The sequence below is a fragment of the Xenopus tropicalis genome, chromosome 3 (genome assembly GCF_000004195.4).
Source record: "Xenopus tropicalis strain Nigerian chromosome 3, UCB_Xtro_10.0, whole genome shotgun sequence".
NCBI classification, from domain to species: Eukaryota; Metazoa; Chordata; class Amphibia; order Anura; family Pipidae; genus Xenopus; species Xenopus tropicalis.
This window is the reverse complement of record NC_030679.2, coordinates 83875336-83900773: the sequence shown is the minus strand read 5'-3', so window position 1 is coordinate 83900773 and position 25438 is coordinate 83875336. Positions and strand designations below refer to the sequence as shown.

The 25438-nt window shown below is 37.8% G+C and overlaps 1 protein-coding gene across 2 annotated transcripts in view; it reads left to right on the top strand.

Annotated features, from left to right (window-relative positions):
* tmem110l (transmembrane protein 110, like) overlaps positions 1-25055 on the top strand; it is a 30396-nt gene extending 5341 nt beyond the window's left edge. The window contains exons 2-8 of one of the 2 annotated variants that reach the window (XR_001170156.3): positions 8592-8640; positions 8941-9036; positions 9728-9849; positions 15358-15470; positions 17647-17749; positions 18483-18602; positions 24770-24943. Coding sequence is in view for 1 of the 2 variants with exons in the window: in NM_001244999.1 (NP_001231928.1) it covers positions 8592-8640; positions 8941-9036; positions 9728-9849; positions 15358-15470; positions 17666-17749; positions 18483-18602; positions 24770-24814 (629 nt within the window). In the remaining variant the exon portion in view is untranslated. 2 annotated transcript variants of the gene reach the window in all.
* Positions 25056-25438: the final 383 nt, after the last annotated feature.

Sequence of the window (25438 nt, the reverse complement as noted above, 5' to 3'; positions counted from 1 at the left end):
GGGGCGATTTCCGGAAATCGCCGAAAAAGACTCGCGAGTCTTTTTCGGCGATTTGCGCGAAATCGCGCCGCCGCGTCTGCCATCCTGCCGGCGACTTACATGTTCGCCGGTGGGATGGCAGGGGTAGGCAACTCGGGGAGATTAGTCGCCCGCGAACAGGGAGTTAAATCGCGGGCGACTAATCTCCCCCGTGTGCCAGAGCCCTTAAAGGAACAGTAACTCCAAATTTTTAAAGTAATAAAACACATTTTAACCATGGGGGTAGCCATTCAAGCAGAATAGGGCAAAAAAGGCTAATATTTACACAGCAGATAACAGGAAAGCTCTGTAGAATACAATTTGTTTATTACTTACACAGCAAGATAAATGCCAAATGTTATTCACAGCTTTACAGGACAATAGAATGACACCTCTTAGGGCTCTGGCACACGGGGAGATTAGACGCCCACAACAAATCTCCCGTGTCTCGGGCGACTAATCTCCCCGAAATGCCATGCCACCGGCGAAAATGTAAATCGCCGGTGGGATGGCATACGCGCCAGCGCGATTTCAGTGAAATCACAGAAGTTTCCTCTCAAGGCAACTTCCGCGTTTTCACTGAAATCGCGCCGCCACATTTCGGGGAGATTAGTTGCCCGAGACACGGGAGATTTGTCGCGGAGCCCTTAGAGTAAAGGTGGCCACACACGTGGGGATTTGCGATCTTTCGTGCAACCATCCATCGCACGAAAGATCGTTAAATCCGCCACTAACCTTCAGGGCTGAAACGGCAGATAAGGAGGTAGAAACAATAGGATTACTACCTCCTTCTGCCGATTCAGCCATGACGGCAGATTTTGCTCAGGCACCTTCTATGGCGCCCGATCAAAATCTTTTAACCTGTCCGATCGGCGAGTCGACCGATATCAGCAGCCTCCTGCGATATCGGTCGACTCCCCGACTTGCCATACACGCACTGAATATCGTACAAAACAAGGTTTCGTACGATATTTTCGGTGCGTGTATGGCCAGCTTAATGGCCAAGGGGAGATTGGTTGCCCATGGTTAAATCTTGGCTATGGCAGGCGACTAAACTCTCCAAAATAACTTCCCAGGAGCAATAAAGTTAATCTCCAGTAAAAAATCATACACATCACTTCGTTTTCCAAAGTTACACAAAGAATTCTCATACAGGAAACTTTGCGTAACTTTGGAAAATAAAGCAATGCATATGCCTTTCCACTGACGATTCACTATTGCTGGTGGAAAGGCATTTCGGGGGAGGCACATAGGGTACCAGAAATACCTTCATAGCGAAAATAGATACTTGACTGGTGTGTTTTATCCATACATTTTTTTTTTTTTTTTTGTTCTGGGTGCAAAGATATTTTAAATGATTTGTCACCTTTGAGTCAGATTTCCTGTAGGTTACAGATCTCACTGTGCGCTATCATCCTGACATATAGAATAAGATTTTGTTTAAAAATTTTTGAATGGATGAACATGCACAAGTAAAATAATAATACATGACAGTTCCCCTTTAAACTCAGAAGAAAGTCAGTGAGCTTCCCCTATGCTGCTCAACAGCATAGGGGCTGATTTACTAATCCACGAATCCAAATGGGAAAAATTCGGATTGGAAACGAACATTTTGCGACTTTTTCATATTTTTTGCGTTTTTTTTTGTCGCCGTTACAACTTTTTCATAAATTGTCGCGACTTTTTCGTAGCCATTACGACTTGCGCGAATTGTCGCGACTTTTTCGTAGCCATTATGATTTGCTTGTATATTCGCGCAAGTAGTAACACTACGAAAAAGTTGCGACAATTTACGAAAAAATCGCAAAATACCGATCATTACGAAAAAAACGCATTCGGACGCTTTTCGGACGTTCGTGGATTAGTAGAGGCTGATTTATCAAAGGCCAAATTTCGGACTTTTAAAAGTACATTTAGGAAAAATTTGTATCAAATACAAAAATTTCTGATGTGCATTAATTGCGCAAAAAATCGCATCGTGGCTGTACGAAAATTTTGTGGTACAATCCAAAAGTTCTGAAATTTTTGTATCCGAACGATCGTAAACAGTGCAAAAACCTTTCTGACTTTGATCCTTCTGTGCATGATTTTGGAAGTCTCCCACAGGACTCAACGGCACTCTGCAGCTCCAACCTGGCCCAAGGAAAGTCTCCCATAGGGCTCAATGGCACTCTGCAGCTTCAACCCGGCCCAAGGAAAGTCTCCCATAGGGCTCAATGGCACTCTGCAGCTCCAACCTGGCCCAAGGAAAGTCTCCCATAGGGCTCAATGGCACTCTGCAGCTCCAACCTGGCCCAAGGAAAGTCTCCCATAGGGCTCAATGGCACTCTGCAGCTTCAACCCGGCCCAAGGAAAGTCTCCCATAGGGCTCAATGGCACTCTGCAGCTACAACCCGGCCCAAGGAAAGTCTCCCATAGGACTCAACGGCACTCTGCAGCTCCAACCTGGCCCAAGGAAAGTGACGATACCGAAGCTTGAATGAAACTTTCGTACTTGTTGCGACAAATGCGATTTTGTCGCACAAATTGTTGCAAAGTACGAAAAAGTCACGGAAATTAACGAAAAAATTGCAGAAAATACGCACAGTTATAAAACTTCGAAAAAAATATGAATTTTTAGCATTCGGACACAATCATACTTTAATGAATAGGCCCCATAATGTGTGATACAAGATTTCTTATAGGCCTGAAAACACAAGATTCCTGGAATTTCCATCTTCAAAAATATTTAACTGCATGGTAATTTGCATAAGAACACTAAGATCTAGTACTGTGCTGATTCTTCTTGTTACAAAAGTATTAAATGTACTATGAAGGAATTTTTTGGATGCGCAACACATCCACAAACTGTGCAGTTGGTACTTGCATGCACTAAGAAATACACTAGGGGGCAACATAGTGCCAGTAATTTACCAAATTGGTCTCGGCTTCATTACCCTCCATCTGTGCCTAGATGCTGCTCTCATTGCCATGTATTCAAATCACATAAAATGTGCACCTTTAATTTAAAGAAAATAAAACAAAACACTACAGCCAGAAGAAGAGAGGTGCAGAATTATGAAGGCAAATGAAACTTGGAAAGCATGCAAACAATTTACAATTTAAAAATAATTTTATTATTGTGTTTACCAATCAGATAAACACATGCATGGTTATTTATTGGCCTGCTTAGTGCTACAAATCTTTTAGATCACAAGCACTTTTGGGCGGGGCCCACTTTACCTTATATCAGTTATTGGTTGCTTTTGTTTGTAAATATGTATGTTTAATGTTTACACCCATTTATTGTTCAGCACTACAGAATATGTTGGTACTTCATAAATATGTAATAAGTAATAGGTGTATTTTTCCATCTATATATATATATAATAGAATTCTGAAAGTAGATGCTTGCTATCACTTGTGTGCTTATTTCCTGCAGGTGATGCCTAGATTGGGATACAGTATATGATAGACCCAAACATGTAATATTCTTTTCACCTTGAAAGAAATTTATTGTAACACACTTAACATGAAGTTCAAAATGCTCAGCAAAATAAAGTTTAGGTATTCACTGATAGTAGCAGGCTAAAGGTTTTGTTTAGAGAGCATGATCAGCTGAACACATTGCTATAGACTTGCATCAGCAGTTTTTAGACTGTGATTTTCTTTCTTCATTGCTGAGTGCTCAGTGGGCTCTTGTAAATAATATATTACAAGATGTCCTCTGTAGCCCTGGATTGCATAAGTATCTTTATTTATTTTTTTTAATTTCTTCAAAAAATGTTGGACTGCGGTGCCAGGGGCCGACCAGAAAACCTTAGACTTTGGGCCCAGGATCTAAACTATTTCTATAGTTTCTATTGTTCTTTGGGGATGCTAAATAAGGACTGTGATTGGCTATTTGGTAGCCCCATGTGGACTGCTAGCCTGCACGTTGCTTGAATTAAAACTTTCGAAACTTGTCTCCAAGCCAGAAATGTAAAAATAAGCACCTGCTCTGAGGCCACTGGGAGCAACATCAAAGGGGTTGGTGAGCAACATTCCCGAGCCACTGGTTGGGGATCACTTCTCCATGGGATCTTACACCAGCCCCTCTGGCATTTTCCAGAATCTACAGATTACCAGATTATCTGCTTGTTTCAAAGTAGCAGCTCTGGCTTCTCTCCTTCTTATCTGTTACAATTTGGTACATACATTTCTCCACCAAAATTCCAGTAACAAATGTATCACATTGCAACAGTTGCTTTGCAAAAGATGTTTGTAAAGCTTGTCAGAAGTATTCTCACTACTAGGGCTGAAAGTACAGAGATAGGAAAGCAACTTGGGTTCAAATTGTAACAGTGTAGAACAGTGCACTTATTTGCATAGAGACCCCCTTTGTTGTCCAGCAGTTGTCTATTTAAAAACAAAACAAAAAAAAAAGTTCAGGGTTCATATTTGCTTTAAAAAAGCACAAAGGTCAAATCTCCAGTGCTTTTTTCTGTAAGCATTTTATTTTAAGGCCCCAGTTTGTTATAAATTATTGAAAAGCTCTGCACATATATCTGGTACTACACAATTAAACCATGATAATGTAATCCTGCTAAAATCTTGGGATTAACCCAAATCACTAACCAAAGCCTGGTGAATTCTGTAATATCCCTAAATCTTCCTAAATCTTCCTGGCAAGCACTGGTGACATGTTTTACCTTTTGATATATATGGTACTTGCAACATGTAGTGCATGCCTCAGAAATATTCTAAGGGTAAAGTTCACTGCAAAAACAAGTTATAGTACACAAGGCTAAAATCTAACTAGAGGTTATGTATACATTGAGATAAAAATCAGATTACACAGGGACTAAAATGTTAGCTAAAACAGTGCTACCCTGGTAGAATGAATCTGATTCATTATTGGCACCTGTTATAAGTCTGGGATAGGGTTGTTTAATGGGATGTAAACACTTCCATGGGCAATTTTTTTGCTTTAGTTAGTGTCAATGCACAAGAACTTAACTTTTACCCTGTAGCCCTTCCAGAACTACTACTTTAGTTTCCATCTTGAATAGCAATGATAAACCACAAACGTGTATTACAGCAACATGTGCACCAGCTCAGGACCACATAGCGGCTTTTGACAAGGATGTCCTTGCTTACCGATCACCAACATTTAAGCTAAGAAGAGACGTAATGTGGGCCATAGGGAAAGCTGGGGGGCACTAGCTCTGCAGTTCTGGAAGTTCAGTGGAGGGATAAATACGGGGACTATCCACTGGCACTAAAGTAATTAAAAAAGACTAGAGAAGTTTATTTTATTATTTTACTCTGTCATGTTGCTAAATTACGGGCTGCTCCCTAATTTAACAGCTGAGAATCACTGTCTGGTAAGAAAAAACAAGTTATAACTGATGGCTTCAGTTGTCATCTTTCTTCAATCAGTTGTTCACCTTCAGGCTAATGTCTCACATAGCATTTTCTCTGTGAGCTGAAAAACGCTTGCTGAAAATATGCCGCGCTACTGTAAAATCCTCCTAATTGTGCCTGCACCGGGAAGCATTGAATGCGCTTGTGTGCAGGCACATGTAGCCCAAATACGTCAGGGGAGGTACACCGGTGGCTCGGGGAGCAGCAACAGGGATCGGGCCTTGGCAGCGGCTCAGTCTGACCCTGAAAAGCAGTATCAGTCCCATTTTAATCTGCTTAACTGATTTCTGCTGTATTGTTCCAAGGTAAAGAACTAGCAGTACAGAAAGACGTGGAGAAATACTGCTTTTAGTTCCAGTTGCTTAACAAATGATTATATTGAAAGTCTATAATAAACCTATACTGGAAAGTTGTTTGGAAGTTTTTTCATTTTTTGTTTTATTAGGCAAAGTGTTATTTTTCATTTACTTCCATTTTAACCACATAGATGCTGAGTTTCATCAGTAATCTCGTTATCTATTTCCTCTTCAGGATAACTGGCACATGCAGAAGTAAATCAGCACTTTGGGTGAAAACTGGGTACTCATTGTGAGATGACCTATTCAGCTGCACTGGTCATGTGATTCCTGTATGCATGATGTCGGTTTCAAGCATTTTAAAGCCTTGTATAGATATTGGTATATACAGTTTATATATATGAGTGTATAGAAAAGTTGGTATGAGTGTGTGTATATATGTGCACCGGGTTTATTGGAGTTGAACTTTTTTTTTTTACCCAACTTAGAGGAGAACTAAAGTCCCCATAGACTGCCCTTTATTGACCCCTTCCCTGCCCCCTCCCCTTTGAATCTATTAGATGCAAAAATATCCCTGTCTAGAAAGCTGCCCTATAGATGCAGACTAGCACAGAGTACTTCCCAGGAGCTATCTTCTTGATCTTTTGTTTAGCAAGTTCGCCAACACTGAGCTTTCTGCGCTTATTCCAAACTGCGCATGCACCAAAAAGTTCTGTAGCAGTAGAGGAAGGTAGATGGTCCAAAGAGCCAGAAGATGGTGCCTACGAACTTGTCCGACTCTGCATTCATAGGTCAGCTTTCCAAACAGGGACATTTTTACATCTTATAGACTCTGTGGGGAGGGAGGGCTGGCAATTAAAGGCTTTTTTCTGTGGGAGGTTAAGTTCTCCTTTAACTATGTAACTATGAATGAGATGTGCTGTGGTCCTAATGCATTATTTTCCTTCTTCTTTTCACTGAGAGGAGGTTGGACTACAGTAGTATCCTCTCTGTCCATTAAGCTTTCCTCTCTTTGGTGGGAAAGAGTTGTTTATGTTACATGAATATAGTAAAGTATAGACTGTAGGGATTGTAATTTATCTTTATTTTTATTAAGATACAGTTAATGAAGATCTTGTCATAATTATAACATGTAAGATGTACATTTATGAACACTTTGTTATGAACAGTGTTTGCTACTGATTTCCGTATAAGGGCTTCTTTTGAAGGTACATTTATTGGCTTAAATTTCTTTGCTGGTAAAATATTTCTAGATTTTTGTTGCTGAGTAAGCAAAGGCTCTACTTTGTATAATTCTCTGAAGTAATGCTTCACCTCTTGGTATAAGTGGTTAAACATTCACCTGCTGCTACTGTACATAAACATTTTGTGTTTGAAACCTGAAATGTATATTATTGTACTTCTGGTTCACATATATAAAGTGAGTACAAAAATAAATACATCTGCACCTAAAGATGGGGCATTTGACTGCTGCTGCCACCATCAGTTGGAAAACCACAGAATTTAAATGCCCCTCTCTGCCTGTTATCACTTCTCACTGTAAATTATGGGAAATAGAGCCTCAAGAAGTCTGCAGAAAGGGCAAGATAAAACTACATACCCCAATACATTGTCTGCTTCTTTGGTATCTGGTATTACTCAATACATCTTCAATAAACACTTAGGGCTATATTTATCATGCTGTGTAAAAAGTGGAGTAAAACATCACCGGTGATGTTGTTCATAGCAGCCAATCAGATGCTTTGATTTGGTTTTCTAGCTGTTGAAATCTAATTGCTTATTCGTTGCCCTGGGCAACATCACCGGTAATGCTTTACTCCACTTTTTACACAGCATGATAACTATACCCCTTAATCTTCAGTTACGTGGGAGTGAACTTATTCATTAAACTTACAGTCTATACTGGGCTATAGTGATCAGTGTGCTCTGAGCATTTTAGGCTTTTATATTCTGTGTTATGCGCTGAGTGCCTGAAGCACTCATAGTGAGGACAGACAGAAATGCTTACTAGAAAGTGGTGATGATGGATAGCAGTATATTGTCCACCATTGTTTTTCACCTGATGTCAATGGCAGTAAGGCCCAGAACTAGGGTGCAAAAAAAATAAAATTACAGTATAGTAGACTCCAGTTCCGCCTATCCTGGTTTGCTCACAGTGTTGAGAGGTAGAGGGGTTCCTGTGCAAAGGAAGGTCAGTGAAAGCCAGGACAAGAGATACTTGCCTTGGGTGCAAGTACCTCTTGATCAAGCACTCGTAGTGGTCAGCATTTCCTGTGTGACATTAGCCTAAAAACTGGTCCTGGTTGATGCATGGCATTTTATATGGCATATGCCTTCCCCCTGGAAATTCACTTTATTGCTATTGGAAAGGCATTTCAAGATTATTCGCCCGTTCTAGCCGAGACTTAACCTCTCCCCATGTGCCATTGCCCTTAATGATACTGTTGATTATCTATCCGCTGTCTGCTGTCTACTATTACATCAGTTTTTGCTATGCTTCAGGTATGCCAGACATGTCCCATCTTTTATGCCACACTCCAAAAGAAATTTATTTCCAGGGGTTTATGAGAAGAAGCTACAATAAGTGAGAGAATAATAGTTATAGGTTGCACTGGTAGGAGGGTAGCACCACAGGAAAAATATGCAAACGGCCTTTCCATCAGCGATTCCTTTATTGCTGGTGAAAAGGCATTTCGGGAAGATAAGCCTCCCATGGTGGCAGAGTATTCTCCCCATGGACCATCATCCTAAATCATGTTTGATCCAATTCCGCTAAGTCCAGCTAAAAAATGATTAAAATTTGCCACAAAAAAGCCTAAATTGCCACATTTTAACATAACTATAGTACTAGCTAATATTATTAATTAATTTTTTTTTATTTTTACTTTTTAGTAAAGCGTTTTAGGGAACCAAAAGAAGAAAGGCGTCCATGGAAAATTTGGTAAGGATATTACCATGTATTTCAATGTTAAGGATGGTAGCTCTACATCATAATATGCCATGATTCTCTCTAAACTGTAACACAAAGCTAGAGTACTGTATATATTTCTGTTACATAAAATACAAGTGGTGCATAAAATGAATTTAATTTTTGCCATTTTTAACATTTCATTTCACAGACCTGTACAGTACCAACATATATGCATTACAGGACTGAGTGATAATTAATGTTAATCCAGTCCTCCAAATGAAATGTATATTCCTGTTTATTGAAGACAACTCTTCTTTTATTAATAAATAGGTTTTATGATACTTCCAAACAAGCTATCGGGGCTCTGTTTATTCATTTTACAAACGTCTTTCTCTCAGACTTGACTGAGGAGGACCCCTGCTCATTGTGAGTATTGCCTAATATATCTCTCTAAACGAGTTCCTATGCTGCTACCCTTACTCACTAATATATAGCAAACAGCTGCTGGACAGTACTTCTAACACATGTTAACAGCTGCTCAGTATTTCAGTATTTACTATAGTGCCACAGATTGGTCATTACTTTCTGTGCTATTTTAGCTCATGCCATTGAAACTCTGCACATAAACTTGGAATACCCTTCAGTCACATATGCAGTTCTGATCCATTTTATTTCCCTATATGCTGGGCACATGCAGAGTTGTCACAGCTTACCACAACTGTGGTCTGAACATGAGAGGACGTGATGCCGATCCTAGATAGCCACATCAATGTTGCATCACATGACACACAGGACTGATTGAATTGCAAGTAGCAAGCAGGGTTATACATGGCCTTACAGTACTCTGGCCAACTGGTCTACAGACTAAAAAGACAAACACATGTATAACCACTCTACTATTCTACACATCTATAGCCACTCTCCAGACTATCAGAGCTAGACCTCTTCTTCACTTCTTTTTGGTTAGAGCTCAGGTAATTTTACATCAGGACAGATAATTCTCAATCCACCAGGATCATCTATCTCAATGGACGTTTTGCTTTTACTGTTTAAATAAATAGAAATAAAGATATCAATGCTTTTATTATAGTATTGCAACTGTCTCTCGTTTGTTTAGATACCTTATGAATTTTCTGCTTGATGCTACACTCGGCATGTTGGTCATCTGGATTTGTGTGAAAATTGTTTCAGCGACTGTAGAAAGGCAACAGTACACACTACTAGTGTTTGGTGAATATGGTAAGCTTATAGGGCTTTACTGTCTTACTATTTTAGTGGCAAATAATCTAAACACTTTATTTCAGTATGTGCCGCTCTTACAGGCTATAAAATGCAGCCCCTCCTTATTTACTGAGCCAGACCTGTATAAATTAGTGTTGGGCATTAGAATCACTGAAGATCCAACGGCTTTTTTTTTTTTTTTTTTTTAAATAAAGCATGGTGATACATAAATGTTTGTTTCAGTTTTGCTGCCAACAAGCAATTCAATGGCTCTTCAGAATAGAAAAAATAGTGGTACTTCCAACAGAATATTTGAATATTGAGAGTCATACTTTTACTTTTGAAATTGATTTTCTGCTTCTAAGCAAGGGTTGCCTGAGTCTGCTTTATGCAAAGAATCTTCCGTACTTTGCTACTGGAGCAGTAGAAGGTACTCCAAGTGGTTTGACTTGTACAGTTCTATGTAAGAGCATTTTGGTGATCTATATTCCATTTGCTAATATCAATGTATATAATTCAAGCTAAAAAATCTGCTCATTGTTTTTTTTTCAATTTCACCTTCATTTCTAAAGAATTTTGATCTAATTAAAAGTTTTTTTTACAGATTTTTATAGGTGTGCAGTGGCACTCGCACTGTTTAGGTATAAATTGATGTTAATTTAACATCCACAATTCTGTGGATCCACCAGATGCATGCTTCATAATCATCCTATTAAACTATTCAGTTACCATTATTCCCATTGTGCTTACATGCCTCAAAGACATATTATGTTGTACTCTACATAGGATAGGTAATTACTGGTACAAAAGAGGGCAGTATTGTGCAACTGTTATTCTGCAAGAAAAGCTGGCTATGTAGAAGGAAACCCATCTGCTTTTTCTGTATATTCTGTATAATTTGAGTAAAAACAATATGGAATCAAAACTCACACAATCAATAGAAAGCAGACAGCACTTGAATGAAATACAAAACAAATGCCAACATACCTTAGCTTTTTTGTCTGAAAAATTCTTTTGGATCTGGATTTATTTGTGGAAATTGGATCTGCCTTTTTGCTTGCTTTAAGTATGGCTGTATGAACAATGTTAATGTGGCAGTTCTTCGCATGGTCTTCTTGGTATTGGTCTGCTTTCCAGCTATCACAGTGGTATTCATTACAACTGTTTCCACAAATAATTACTTTTGTAACCAATCATAAATGTAAGGTAATGAAGAGGACAGAAACGGCTGCAGCATGTGGTCCATTAAGAAGAGAATCTGGCCTCTTAGCTAATGAAGGAATAATTCACCTTTAACTTAAATTTTAGCATGATATAGACAATAATATTCTAAGACAACTGGTCTTACTTTTAACTTTTTGTTAATTTTGAACTATTAAGCTTTTTGATCTGCAAACTTCATTTGTTCTAGGCTAGGGAAAGTGTAACAAATTAAAGTCAGGTCAGTGGTTTGAAAGCTGGACCAATTGTGAAGTAGCTTCAGTTTCTCTGTTTGCCCTTTTTAGCTCCAGAAATAACAAATAACATATATTTTAGTGATTGAAACAAAAGGCAACAAGTTTGGCCCAAGCCTTATTATTTGCATTCATGTTAAATAAGTCCTGCAGATATTATACTTTATTTCCACGTACCCCATTTTAAACTTGGAGACTGCAAATAGGGGGCTTTTGAAATAGCAGGGTCTGTTTAGTGTAGTTTAATGTCAGGCATGTGGTGATCAGCTCCCTACCTATATATCCAGCTAGTAAGAAATAACAATTTAAAAATTTGTTTTGCTATATTTGTTATACCTATCCCTTCTTTAAATATTATTTTAACTGATTCCTCCAGATAAGTATGCTTAACTGCAAGCATGCTACACAGGTAATTTGCTTGCTGGTGCCTTCGCCTTGTTGGGGATGATCACTACTGGGGGCAGCAAAAAGCAGTATGCTAAAGTTGAAGGGTTTCCTTCATGTGTCTATTTTTCTTCTTTCCCAAGGTGATTTGGGGAGTCTTGCCAACCCCCCCAAAAATAACGTCCTTTCTTCTGTTTGCCATATGCAGTGGGTTATGAGATAAGTTATTAGCCCTAGAAAAATCTTTCCTGTACAATAGTTTGGTTATGAAACCAACTTGCTAATTTTATTAATATCTAAAATGTTTATATTTTATTTTTTTATAATTATTTTTTTAGTCTTTGTACTTAATGTTGCTGCTGAGTGTTTATAGCAGATGTGCAGGGCATGCTAAATTCTGTCCAGAGGGAGGATGCGTGGGATGCTGTTACTGTAGTTGTCATGGCAGTCTATGATCTTTCCGTAACAGCTTTTTCCCACGTTCTGATATAGCCAAATCCACAATAAATGAGTGCATTAAGAGAAAAATGAGATGCTAACATTTTTTATTTAAAACTGCAGCAATAAATTGGGAGGTTTACTGAAACTTTAAGACCACACAAAACCTAACTGAATGTTACTGTAAATGATAGTTTAAATGGATGGCCCAATGAGTGTGGGGGCAAATAAAAAAATAAATTAGTCTCAAGTCTCTGGAGTAGCTAATGCTCTCATTATCCTCAAGAATTAATATCTGGCATTTGAGAGTGCCAAGATCATTCTCATCCTTTGGTAATTTTTTTTTTTGCTTGCTAAACTGGAGGAGATGGAAAAAGAAAAAGAAAATAAATCTATTTTTATCATCCAGGCATTACGTGAAAGGATAATGTTGGATGTCTTGTAATATCCCTCCCAATGAATTTGGCAAGAACTGGAAAAATGTTTGTCTTATCTCTTTTTAAAATAGGTTGTAAGTGAGCAAGATAAAAAGCTTTTTGTACAACTATTTTTAAGCATTTGCTTGGATATTTTCATTATGGTAATGTCTGTCAAGGAAAAATATTTGAGGAGAGAAAGGCCCATTGAAACTACTTGAAGGACCCACTTGTGTGAGGTTATGGATCCCCACTGAAACCCTTCCCAGAATGCCTTTATGTCTGACACCTCTGAAAAGACCAGGTTGTCTGGAGGAGGTTTGAGTAAAGGATTGAGCTTTACCAAATGTGCTTCTAAACAAACCCCAGGTCCTTGGGGTTCCGCCCTCCATTTGAAAGGGTTTTCTTGAGTCTTTGTTGCTTTTTACCTTTGAGAAAGATTTATGTGCCTTGAATCTGGCTTTAACTTTTTTAAAATGTAGAGCTAGGCCTGCAGCTTTAGGCTTGACCAAGAAGGAGAGGGGAATTTGAAACTTCCTTTCTGAGAGCCACCTCTGTAGTAACCAGGGTGTGCCTGGAAAGGTTTAGAACTTTAGCTCCCTTCAACTTGGCTTTATTTAGTAAGATTGCTATTGGACCCACAGAATCAGTGAGTTTGAACTACACTGTGTGGAAATTTGTATCAGTACTGTTAGACTCCATAGTGTCATTGCCTAGAATAGAAATTATTGCTGAATCTAAAGCAGACTCTTACATCTTATTTGGCTTAATGCACTACTTTAGACAGGCTATCTTATTTGTTGCTTTCCTAATATTGCTAGTGACTGCTTGTAAGAATTAGGTTTTGGCTGTTGGATTGTTTCTGACTACATAACATTGCAAAAATACCTAACGGCTATATTGGGGCTTTAAATGGCATGGCCATGGCATGTCTCTTTGTATTCTTCATTTCTACCTCTTCCAGCAGGCTTCTCTTCTTCTCTAATGCATCTTCACCCTTGCGCAGTGTATTTTCCCTCTTCCCTATTTAGCACTTTCCATTTCCCTAGTGGTTCTTAAGATTTACATGTATTTCTAGTTCTCAGAGCAAAAACTTTAAATATATCATTAACATCATAATCATCTCCTAACTTTGCCAGTCTATAGCATCAGCCCTATAAATATTGTGCTCTGTTTTCATTGATAAAACATTCTTTACATTAATCAGTGCATATTTCTCTGGCAGAAAATACAGGAGTCTGGACTTATCTTTGTTCTGTTGCTTATTCGATGAAAAAAAGGCCTCATTTAGCCAAACATGCAGCAGCATCAAGGCCTGAGGCTCTGGGAGAGCTTCACTGTGTTCTCATGAGGTTTTGGTGTATCCATATAATCAGAGTGTGAATACTGTTTCTTACTCAGGAAAGAACACTTGCAAATCTCAATACGATATTTCCTCATTTATTATGAGGGTTAGCCTGTATATATTCTGATTCCGAAACAAGTCACTGAGGAAAACAAAGTTCTGGCCATTTCACTTCACCAGATTGATCAGCCTACTACACTAGAAACATACCTTTACTGGCCAGTTTGGTCCACTGTGTGAATAGCAAAAGCAGCCAATAAGTTACCCATTTAGCGATATTTACATGCACATCTAAAGTGCATATATTAAATCTATGCTGTGTTTATGTAACAACCTTCTCAATGTGTTTTTTTTGGCAGCACTACAAGCACATAGGGTTGTTTCTACATTTTTTTGCTATATTGCCCACAGTCGGCTAAGTAAATTGTCTGTGCTTATAGTCATCAGAGAACTGTGGATTGCTGCAGGTCTCTTACCATTGCAAGCAGGTATAATGTAACAAATGCCATAAAATATTGTTTTTTGCGAGTGTATATTTGGCATTGTTTAACAAATTCTTAAACTTCAACTGCCTGTCCCAGCTTGCTTTTCCTTATTTTCTTTATATTCTTGGTAGCTATGATGCTGTCTTAAGCTTATCCTGTTTGTAATGGATGTCCTTGGATTCATAGTTACGAGGATGGTAATTTCCAAGTAGGAAATATCCTCCCTGTCAGCTATTGTTTCCAAAGTGCATCAACACAGTTTAGCATAAAGCTTAAAGAACTAGAATTCTCTTCCTTACCGAGAATGTGTAAAGGTTAATGCAGAAAATATAGCGAAAAACTAAAATTGTCTCTGTGTGTCTGTAGGTCAGAATGAATCTCCTGTTTAACATAGGATAAAATTGTGTAAGCTGCACAGTTGGAATGGATCCAGGGAATTCCTTAAATTAGAAATGTTTTTATGCATGCCATAAAGAGATGATGTAGCCTTACACCCTTTTGAGAAGTGTTAAATTAATCATATTGAGGGTTTATTTATTGACGGACATTGCTATCTAATTCCCACCTCGTGTTCTGGTCTAATGGGAATATTATAAGGTAAGAACATAATTGTTTCCCCTGGCTTCCATGAGGGTGTTTATGACTGCTTGACTTAAGTCTAGCATAAAACTTTATTGTTCATTGGCTTTATGGCCATTCTTTTGCTAGAAGCAAGCAAGCAAGCTGGCAAGTAACTGGTAATTTTAACTGGTAAAGAGTAAAGCTGTAGAGTAGAGCTGCACGCCTCACACTAGCAAGTGTCAAGCTGAAGGCCTGGCTATAGACTTTTACTCATATTTTTCATGAATTACTGCAGCCCTTACCCCAGATTACTGTTATGGGGATACATTGGTCTCCAGCACCTTATTAGTTTGCCTATGACTAACTAATAGTTTGCTATCTAGTGTGCCAGTGCAGTCTTGTCTATGGAACTAATGAAGCTTCTAACTTTTTCTATGTTGCAGGGGATCCTCCTCAAGCTGCTGCCTGGCTGGGACAGTGCTGTTTGTATTTACTAATAATGATCTTTGAGAAGACCATAATAACTCTTTTTTTGCTGATCCCAGGATGGACAAAGGTACAACGGACATCAAAAAATACTGTTATTGTTTCAGCTTAGTGAAGTATGGAACAGTTATTTATAGTTAAAGTTATTTAAAAATATTTTCCCTAAGCAAAAGGCAGTATTAAGTGTATTTATATCATACAGCCTTTAAAGGGGATGTCCTTCATTTTGCAAAGTCCTATAAAAGTAAAAAGCCAAAAAACCTTTTTTCTAATATAACTATTTTAATAAAACCACCTTTTTAATGTAATAAATACCTTGAATCATTAACCAATCTTAACCTAAAATATTTTAGTTACACCTTTCCTACATCCTCCTCTAACCTATGTCAGGTCCCTTAGCTATTAATTTGGACACCATTAATCCTAATGACAGCCAATAGTTGAGCATGTGCAGTAGCTGGTGCTTCTGTTAGGAGAGAACTGCCCCAGCCTGTGGAAAAAATTGTCTGAGCTCTGTGTTGTTATTTTCTTTATATTGGGGCTTAGCTCCCTTGCCGCTTGGCATTCTGCACATGCACAGTAGAGTAAAAACTATATTTGGTTTTTTACTTTCACTAATGTAGCTCTATTGTTACACCAATCTTTTTTCCCATTAAATAACTTTTTAAAGCTATTTCACTATGACATTGTTTCGCATTCAGGTGAGAGTAACACTGTTCTTGTCATACAGTTCACAGGTTTGGGATCCATCATCCGGAAACCCATTATCCAGGAATTGCAAATTAGGGGAAGGCCATCTCTCAAAGACTCCATTCTAATCAAATAATTCACAATTTACAAAATGATTGCCCTTTTCCTTGTAATAATAAAACATCGCCTTGTACTTTATCCCATCTAAAATATGATTAATCCTTATTGGAGACAAAACAATCCTATATGGGTTTAAATTATTTTTTTGTAGACTTAAGTATGTTAATCCAAATTACAGCAAAACCCCAGGTCCCAGCATTCTGGATAACAGGTCCCATACCTTGAACATTCTTTTTTTAACAAAATCAAAAAATAGCCAATAAAAATAGAATGGAGCTACATTTCTCTAGCGATCTACTTGACTAGTAGGCTGATTATCTGAAAATTGTTCAGAGTGTGGCCAATTACAATTTGATGTGATAACGTGCTCTACTGAGTGGGGACAGCATCTGCGGCTGCTTTAAAAGGTTCCTCGGAACAATTTGCCAAATGTTCAGAGGACGTGATATGTGCCCGCATATATATATATCTGCTGCTGTGTGCGCTGTCTATTGTGTAGCCATTCTTTAGTCTCCAGGAAGAAACTTTTATCAGCACTGAGAAGAGCTTCTTGTTACAGTTATGACCTAGATGTGACTCTTGTTTGTGCCAGGATGTCTGACAGGGAACATTCAATACCTGAATCTACTTTGGTACATGTATTATTTAGCGTTGTTCTCATATAGACATGTAAAAGCTACCAAAGGATTTGATAGGCACTTTTGTGATATTCGACTTATTTATACCTAATGCAGAGATAATTAACCTATGCGTCAGGATCCGAAAGTGCTTCTACATGCTGTTTAGGGTGGGTCCCCATGATAGAAGTGAAGTTTCTTCCTACAACAGAAAATAATAACTTGATTTGCAGAGCTGTTTCACCAACTTAATGTGGAACCCCTGAGAAGTGAAACACTGGCAAATGGCGAATTCTCTGAACAGTGCCCCCTAAAATGGCTATGGCATGCACTTGGGTTAATTGTTTTGCAATCAATAAAAAATGTGGGAAATGGCATTACTGTTTTTCAGAGTTTGCTGCATAACAGGTTTCCCAAATTTGTAAACAACATGCACTGTTTTTGTTTGTGGATATACTGCTTTACTGACCTATTTCAATAAGACCATAATGGATTTGTAGCCTTTAACATAGTGCTGTCCATTAGTGCTGTTTCAGTATATAGTAGAGTAGGTATACAGTGTAACACATGCCCATTGGGTCTGGATTGAAATGAGGGCTCATGAACATCTGCAAGTGTAGTTGCAGTTAATAACATTGTTTTTATTTTAATTTTAGTTGTGTAAGCACAGGGCTATCACTTGCTGTTCTAACAGTAAATACAGTATGTTGCCTTTAGAAGCACATAACAATTTTAAGTAATAATGAGGATATTTATTTGCAACAGTGACTGGGAAGTTTCTGCACTGGCATGTTTTTATTGTAGTTTATATTATTATAGTCTGCTTTTCCCTGTACAGCTTCAGGCGATTTTATTGAACTACATTCCAAACCCACAGCTGGAGCTTGTCCTTGTAATGCTGGTGGTACCATTTATAGTCAATGTAAGTACAGAAGTTGTTATGCCAGTATTGTGCCCATATGTAGACTGTTAAGTCAAATATTCTCCTCTGTTAGAAGGCTAGGCTACTTTATAAATCAATTTTCTTAAGAGTTAGGAGTGCATACCAGCTAATTTTCTTACAGCTACTTATAATCTATGAAATTAATCATGCAAGATAATTGAGAATAAGTGGCCTAGTTAACAGCCCAAACAAGATAATCGTTAAAGGAAGAAATTGATTTTAATACAAAGTGTTAATACAAAAGCAGTTAGAGAAGCTATATCATCACTTAATGCCTTTTCATTTACACAAAGGTGTCAATGACTGCTTAGGAAAAGAAAAGCAATGAGATTAAAGATCAGCATCTGAAGAGATGTAGGGAGTAACTGGGGGTTCTCTCACTTATGTGTTAATCTTATGTGTTAATGCCCCACTTACTCTGAGAATCCCCATAAATTAATTCCTAGAATTAAACCCACTCCGGAGCCGTTTAAATTCCTGGCATAGGGAAATTCTAGAGAAGTGTCCCCAGCAAACCAGTTCAGTAACATGATTGGACTGTTCCTGTGCCACATAACTCTCTGAGCTCCACCCCCCTACTAATCATGAACTTTAATATAGTTTGATATAAACCCCTTTATATAGTAGATCTATTTAGATTATTAGATCTAAATCCTTTTCATGCTAAAGAAGAATTTATTTATTCATGAGAATATGTGTGCTTCCCTTGCAGGCTATAATGTTTTGGGTGGTTGACAGTTTAATAATGAGGAAGCACAAGAAAATAAAAAGAGACAGTAAAATAAAACCCACTTCAAACTCAAACAAAGCTACATGTGGTGATGAATCACAGGTAAGAGGCAGACAGCATTTTTAACTGATGTTTTTCTTTAGTAAGGTTTGTAAAAACTGTATTGCTCAACAGTGTTGGGGAGCAACAACAGCATGCAAAACATTCCTGGGGGGTGCCAAATAAAGGCTGGAATTGGTTATCTGGTATCACCTATGTGCACTGGCAGCCTACAGGAGGTTCTGCTTGTCAGTGCATCTGGGTTTTATATAACCAAAATTTAACTCCAAGCCAGGCATTCAAAAATGAGCACCTGCTTTCAGACCACTGGGAGCAACATCCAAGGAGTTGATGAGTAACATGTTCTTGCGAGCCACTGGTTGGGGATCACTGCTCTAATCAATTGTTGGACTTGTGTGCTATTAACCTCAGGCTAGTGGCACACAAGCCATTTTAATGGGGCCTTTTCAGGTTCAACAGCATAAATCAGAACAGCAAATGCAGGCTCTGATGCTGCCTTTATAGTATGAGATCTTGTAAAAGATTTTCACCTAAGCTATTTGCTATGATTGTAAATGCCTACTTGTTTGGAGTATAAGAAACACTGATACTTTTTGTTTGTAGAACCTACAATTTTCCTTATGTTATGTTTGTGTATCTTATTCAGTAAAAACCAGTACTTTAAACTTCATGTAACTGCACAGTTGTTTCATCCATAAAATGTGCTAATACCCAGTAGCTGAAGGTCATACTATCTGCTGAGACAAAAAAGCGGCCTTCAAATATGTGTTGATTGTGCAACATGCTTTGCTATTAATGTCCTATATAAGCAATATTACTAATAACTAAAGTGAATACACATGAAGTTACGTATAAAGATATTTTTAACTTAGTTAAGTGAGTACTTTACTAAAGCTCTATATGTTTAGCATAAAATAAAGTTACCAAGATTTTCTTTTTTTTCCTTTTAAGATGTGACAAAGATTGCATTAAATGAATATCCAAATACCCTCTGTGGTCAGCTCTAGTCTATGAACCAAACAAAACTTTTTCATGGAGTTCATGCTGATGAGCAGATGCTGGCTGTAGACAGGTGCTGGGGTTCAGTGTTGCCAAGAAATAGTGAGTCACTAATATCCATGTGCTTTAGTGCTAGTCCTTCCCATTTCCTCTTCACTCCTTGGAAAGTTCAGTTAATAGTCAAAAGTTTGAGCATTTCATACAGGGTTACTGGTTTAGAACCAGACTAGTATTTCTTTTTATAAAGAAATGTGTGACTTCTGTTTGTAAAGCAGGGTATAGGGATAAAGTTATGTGTAATGAATAATTTATACATTTAAACCCTAAAAATAAATATGGCTAAAATGCCATATTTAATTTCAGCAACAACAATGATCCAGGACTTCAAACTTTTCACAGGGGCTTACGATCTTGGAAAGTGTCTGCGACACTCACATGCTCAGTGAGCTCTGAATGGCTGTTGAGAAGCTAAGCTTAGGGGTTCTGCAAATTATCAAGCAGAAAATTAGCTTTGTCTGGTGTGTAAGCTGATGCTACAGGGCTGATGATAAAATTCTGATGCTAATTGCACTGGTTTCAGAGCTGCCATTTAGTAATTACCTGTATCAGTTACTTATCAGCCTTATATTGTGATATTTATATACTGAAAACTAGTGCCATGCACTAGACAGTTACTTGACAGTGACAGATGCTTGTACAATCACATTTAGGCAGTAATCACAGCAGGAAAAACTGGCCATCTCTAGACCTACTAAATATTGTGGTTACCAAAGCATATAAAATTATGCGATGTACCATTCCATTTGTCTGTCTGTCACATCTTGGCCATTTGTTAAAGGAACAGTCAGGGCCGGATTTAACTTCTGGGCGCCCCGAGGCCGCCCCCGCCCCACCCACGAGTGCGCATGCGCGATCATACGTCACCAATGCGCAATCGCACATTTAAACTCCCATACGGAGCAGTGGGGAGAGGTCCCGACTGCTCCGTATGGGAGCCAAATTTAAAAATTCTGTTGCGGCGGGGCTGCATGCCGCCCCTAAACTTGTGCCGCCCTAGGCCCGGGCCTTTGTGGCCTTTCCACAAATCTGGGCCTGGGAACAGTTCGGTGTAAAATTGAAACTGGGTAAAATATATAGACTGTGTTAAATAAAAAATGTTTTCAGTACAGTTTACTGGAGTGGGGAGATGTCTAACATAATGGCCAGAACACTACTTCCTGCTTTACAACTCACTAAGCTGTTAGCAGTCAGTAACCAATCAGTGACTTTAGGGGGGGGGGGTGGCATATGGCACATAACGGTTTAGTTAGTTTGCATGTGAATCTGACCTGCATGCTCACAAACTAACTGAACAGTTATGTCCCATGTGGCCCCTCTAAAGTCAATGAGTAACTAAGAGGTTAGAGAGCTGAAGGCAGCAAGTAGTGTTCTGGCTATTATATCAGACATCCACTCACTCCAGCCTTTATAGATTACATTTTTACCTAACTAACTGTATCAAAAATGTTTTTTTATTTTGCACAGTCTGTCCATTTTACCTAGTTTCATTTTTATACCAAACCGTTCCTTTAAAAAGGGACATAAATTAAAAACCTCAATTTGACTTAATAGGCGAGCAGGAGAATTACAGTCTCTGGATTACTTTACTGTCATGTGTCAAAATAAATATTGTAATTGTAAAATATTGTATTTTACCATGAATGGGAAATTAAATTTCTTTTAATTAGTTTTAGGTGGTTTAGGTCAGTTCCAGGTAATCATTGCATAGGAAGTTTTAAAAAGTTTTATTTTTACAAAATTTGACTTTACTTAACAACAGTTTTATTTATCGTATAATATAATATAGTGCTAGTGTAAGTGCTGAAGAGTTGTTATTAGCAGCAGTGCTGTTGGATAGGCTTTTTCAAATGCCACCCACCTGTTTCTTTGCTTTTACACTGGCCAAGGCAATGAGTGTTGCATGAATATAATCAAGCTTTTGTCTTGATCGTCTGCCCTATCTAAGGCTCCAACCCCATTTCTTCTAATTCCATTCCACTTTCTTTATATAAGGACTTCATTGTTTTCCTTCATATTCAGTAAACATCAGTGAAAATCATACTCTGAATTGCCTCATATATGCTTTTTTTAGTGGAGGATATTGCTTTGTTTTCCTTTAATCAAAATTAGTGTTCTTCCTTCTTTTGAGGATTTCTTTACTGACGGCTAACCTGCAGTTACTGTATTAGATTAGACTTTTAAAGTTTGTACTGGTGTATACAATTATACTATAAATAGAGATCAATAAAGGTTGTAACCTCTCCAATATTTGGACATACTAACAAGGTAGCTATAATTGGTGGGGTCTTGAATCCTGGGAATTCGATGAGGATGGAAACTGACATGTGTGCAAGAACATTTTTAATAATTAACTAGCAATGCCAGGGTTGATTACAAGCAGTTCTGGAACTGTTTATAGTGGCTCGGACATTTCTAATACAAAGTGCTGGCTTTATTGAAAATATGGTTGCAATTGTCAGACCTACTTTAATGATTCACCCAGATATATGTAATTATATAATATTTATGTTATGTAGTTGAAATAAAGATAACTATATTTTATCGCTATAGGTTGTTTTAAAAATTAAATATAAATGAGCATTATGACATATTTCACCTAACCTTTGTTTACTCATTAGACCTAATACATTTTCAAAAGGGCAGTTTAAAGAGTTGTTAATAATTGTAATTTACTGAGAAAGCCAGAGCTATGGGATTTCACACACAGTGACTTACAGTAAGACTTCAGTACATCACAAGCTTTCAGAACCTGGGAAACAGCACAAAGAACACTTCATTTTTAGAAAAAATGGGGGTTACCAGCCCACCGCTGATTAGCTAATCATGTCTATTAATGTCTTGTTTTGTATAAGGAAAGAAATCGCTTTCTGTAACAATTAACAAGTGCTTTTGCATTGTGCTCCTTATATGTCTGCTTTCTTGTCTTTTTCTCAGAGGCAAAATTCATACTAAAGTAGAAAGGAAAGGCTCTGTATAGTGATCTGTATGACCTGGCAACCTTTGTAGTTGGCCCCTTCTCTATTCAATTATCTCCCTCATTAATATAACAATGACCCTCTTGAGTTCTGTGTTTGTGTCATATTTTCTTCTTGTTCCTATGGCAATAAAATATTTCAGAATGTTCCCCTTAGAGATGTGAGGTTCTCACTGTACCTTTTGAGCCAGTCTTTTTCTGACAGTCTTACTTGTAGCTAAGATTTAGTTTGCAAGACCCTTGTTATCATGGTCCTAAAGGAAAATAGAGAATAAACCGCATCTACTGAAATGCAGCCAAATATGTAAATGAAAATAAAGAATACCAAGTCGCTGTATAGTGAAGGTGCTGTTCACCAGATTGGATATTTGACTGTATAATACACAAAAGCTAATGGGCCCACTATGAATATGTATGTTATGTATTATCTCAAAACAAGCCATTAGGAACATTTTTGCTTTTACACCTACATGTGGAAAATGTGGAACTCCATGACTGCTGGGTTAGTTTGTAATGTTGTTCAGTAAAGGTTAATGCAGTTTTTCTTTTACATGGCCAGACTGCTGAAATGGCGTAATCCAAAACTGAGCCACCAAAGTATGCAATTTTATGACATTCAGAGCATATAGATATGTTTTGAACACCCTGAATCTGTTGTTAATTAAAGAAAATAAGTATGAATGGTTTCATCACAATTGTGTTAAAGTGATACTGACACCAGAAGTAAAATCTTTTTTACATTTGGCATAACATTATCTTTGCATGCTATTTATAATTTTGCCATAAAAGTATTTGTCTGATGCTTTTACATTCCCTATCTGATCCTCCATGTTCCTCTATGAGGGGGCGGCCATATTTGTGCAGCAGGAGTCCGTTAGCAATAGAAGCTATAACTGACAGGCTGAAAAGGAACAGTCAGGTTGGCAAAACAGTCAGGTTTAGGAACTTTGAGTAACAATTACTTACAAAAGCAGCCCTATCAGCAAAAAATGATCAACATGACCTATAGGTAACTTTTTATGTAGATTCATATTTTAAAAAGTAGTTTTTTCGTGTCAGTATCACTTTAAAGCTCAGAGGATAACCATCATTTTTGCAAATGAATTTGTATGTTTTTTAAAGCCATTTGAGGACATGGTGACTTGAAATATTTTTGTGGGAAAAACAATTCCTGCCTTTCTCTGTAATAATATTACCTAAGCATAAAGTGACACAAGGTAACAAAAGGGTTCAGGTGGTTAAATCACAACCAGGCAACGTTTATAACTTCTATACTGTACCACAGGACAAGAATCACAAACTGTCAGTTTTTAAAAGAACTATACATAATGCATCAAAATAACAATATTCTAAACACATTCTGTAGCTTTAGAAGTATTAGAATTAAAAGCAGTAAATATATGTAGTTACAGTTATAGCAAATACGAAGTGTAGGCTTGTATCAACAGTTGGATGGTCAATGGAGTCTTGCACCTTCAATCCAGCTTCCACTGGTGAAGTAACAATGTTGCTGGGGCTCAACTGGGTATTCCCCCAACTTGCTAGTTAATCATAGGCCTATGATTAAGTGCCCATGCGCACGAAATGCGTCAGGCATTTTAAAAGGAAATGAATAAAAGCTAATGTTTTAGATACCTTGGCCGTTCGGTGTGCTGATTGAAGCCGTTTTTGTTTTTGGACTGCTCTTTGCTCCCCAGGCTACAGGTTCGGGGCTTGAAGCACCCGGGCCATGCACCGACTTTGGTGAGATTTAACTTTATGATTTGCTGTATTCTACTTTGGTGACATCTGGGTTGGTGGATGGCCTGGGGTTTATACACCCGGGCCAATAAATTATTTAGGTACATTTGCGTACAATTTAACATATCTAATATAACCACCTCTGCTCACTTTATTGTACTTTACTTTATTCGTTTGATTTATACTATTTGGCCGTGAGGCGTTGTTTCTCTTTGAGTTTAATATTCGCACAGACTAATGCGATATTTAGAGCGTTTAACGCTTTATATGTGTTTGTGAATCATGCGTTAGTATTATTTCTATGTGCTAATTAATGTAATGCGAGGTATATAACCGATTGCATTTTTTTGCGCATACGATATGCGTCTTATTGACTTATTGAATTAATACTGTGGTTTGTTTCACTACTCACATTATACTTGTTATTCTTTTACAGGTGTTGCTTGGTTCTGCATCTGACCATTACAGATCTTATGAGTAGCGATCCTGTTAAACTGCAGATGAATTCTAAGAATTGCTGATGTCATTGTTTAAGCTTCAGAAAAGAGACTGACCTGCTGCAGTTGAACTTGAGTGACTTTCTTATGAAACTAAACAGCACATAACAATACTTTTGTTATCTTGTGTTATCTTTTCTTGGTGGTTTTGGATAAAAGGGATCTATTTCTCACAGATCTGTGTAAGTTACACGTATGCACATTAAACAGAGAGCAAACAAAGGACTGCTTTAGTTTATCAGTATTATATACACTTCATTTAAGTGCTTGTGTGCTTAAAGAAATATTATGTTAATGTACCTAGTATATGTTACATTCAGCCACTCTATCTTATCAAAGGTGAAGGTTTAAAAGGTGAAGTAGTTTAAAGTAAAGTGGTTACCTGAAAATAAAGTTGTGAATGTTGGGGATAAAAATTTAAATCTGCCTGTAAGGGTGAGGGCAGTGGCACACGTGGAGATTAGTCGCCTGCAATCAATCTTTGTTACCATGAGCGACTAATCTCCTTTAAGAATATAAATTGCCAGTGGGATGGCATATGCCTCGCTTTGGTTTCCCAAAGTTGACTCGCAAGGAAACTTCGGGCGACTTTGGAAAACTGAAGCGGC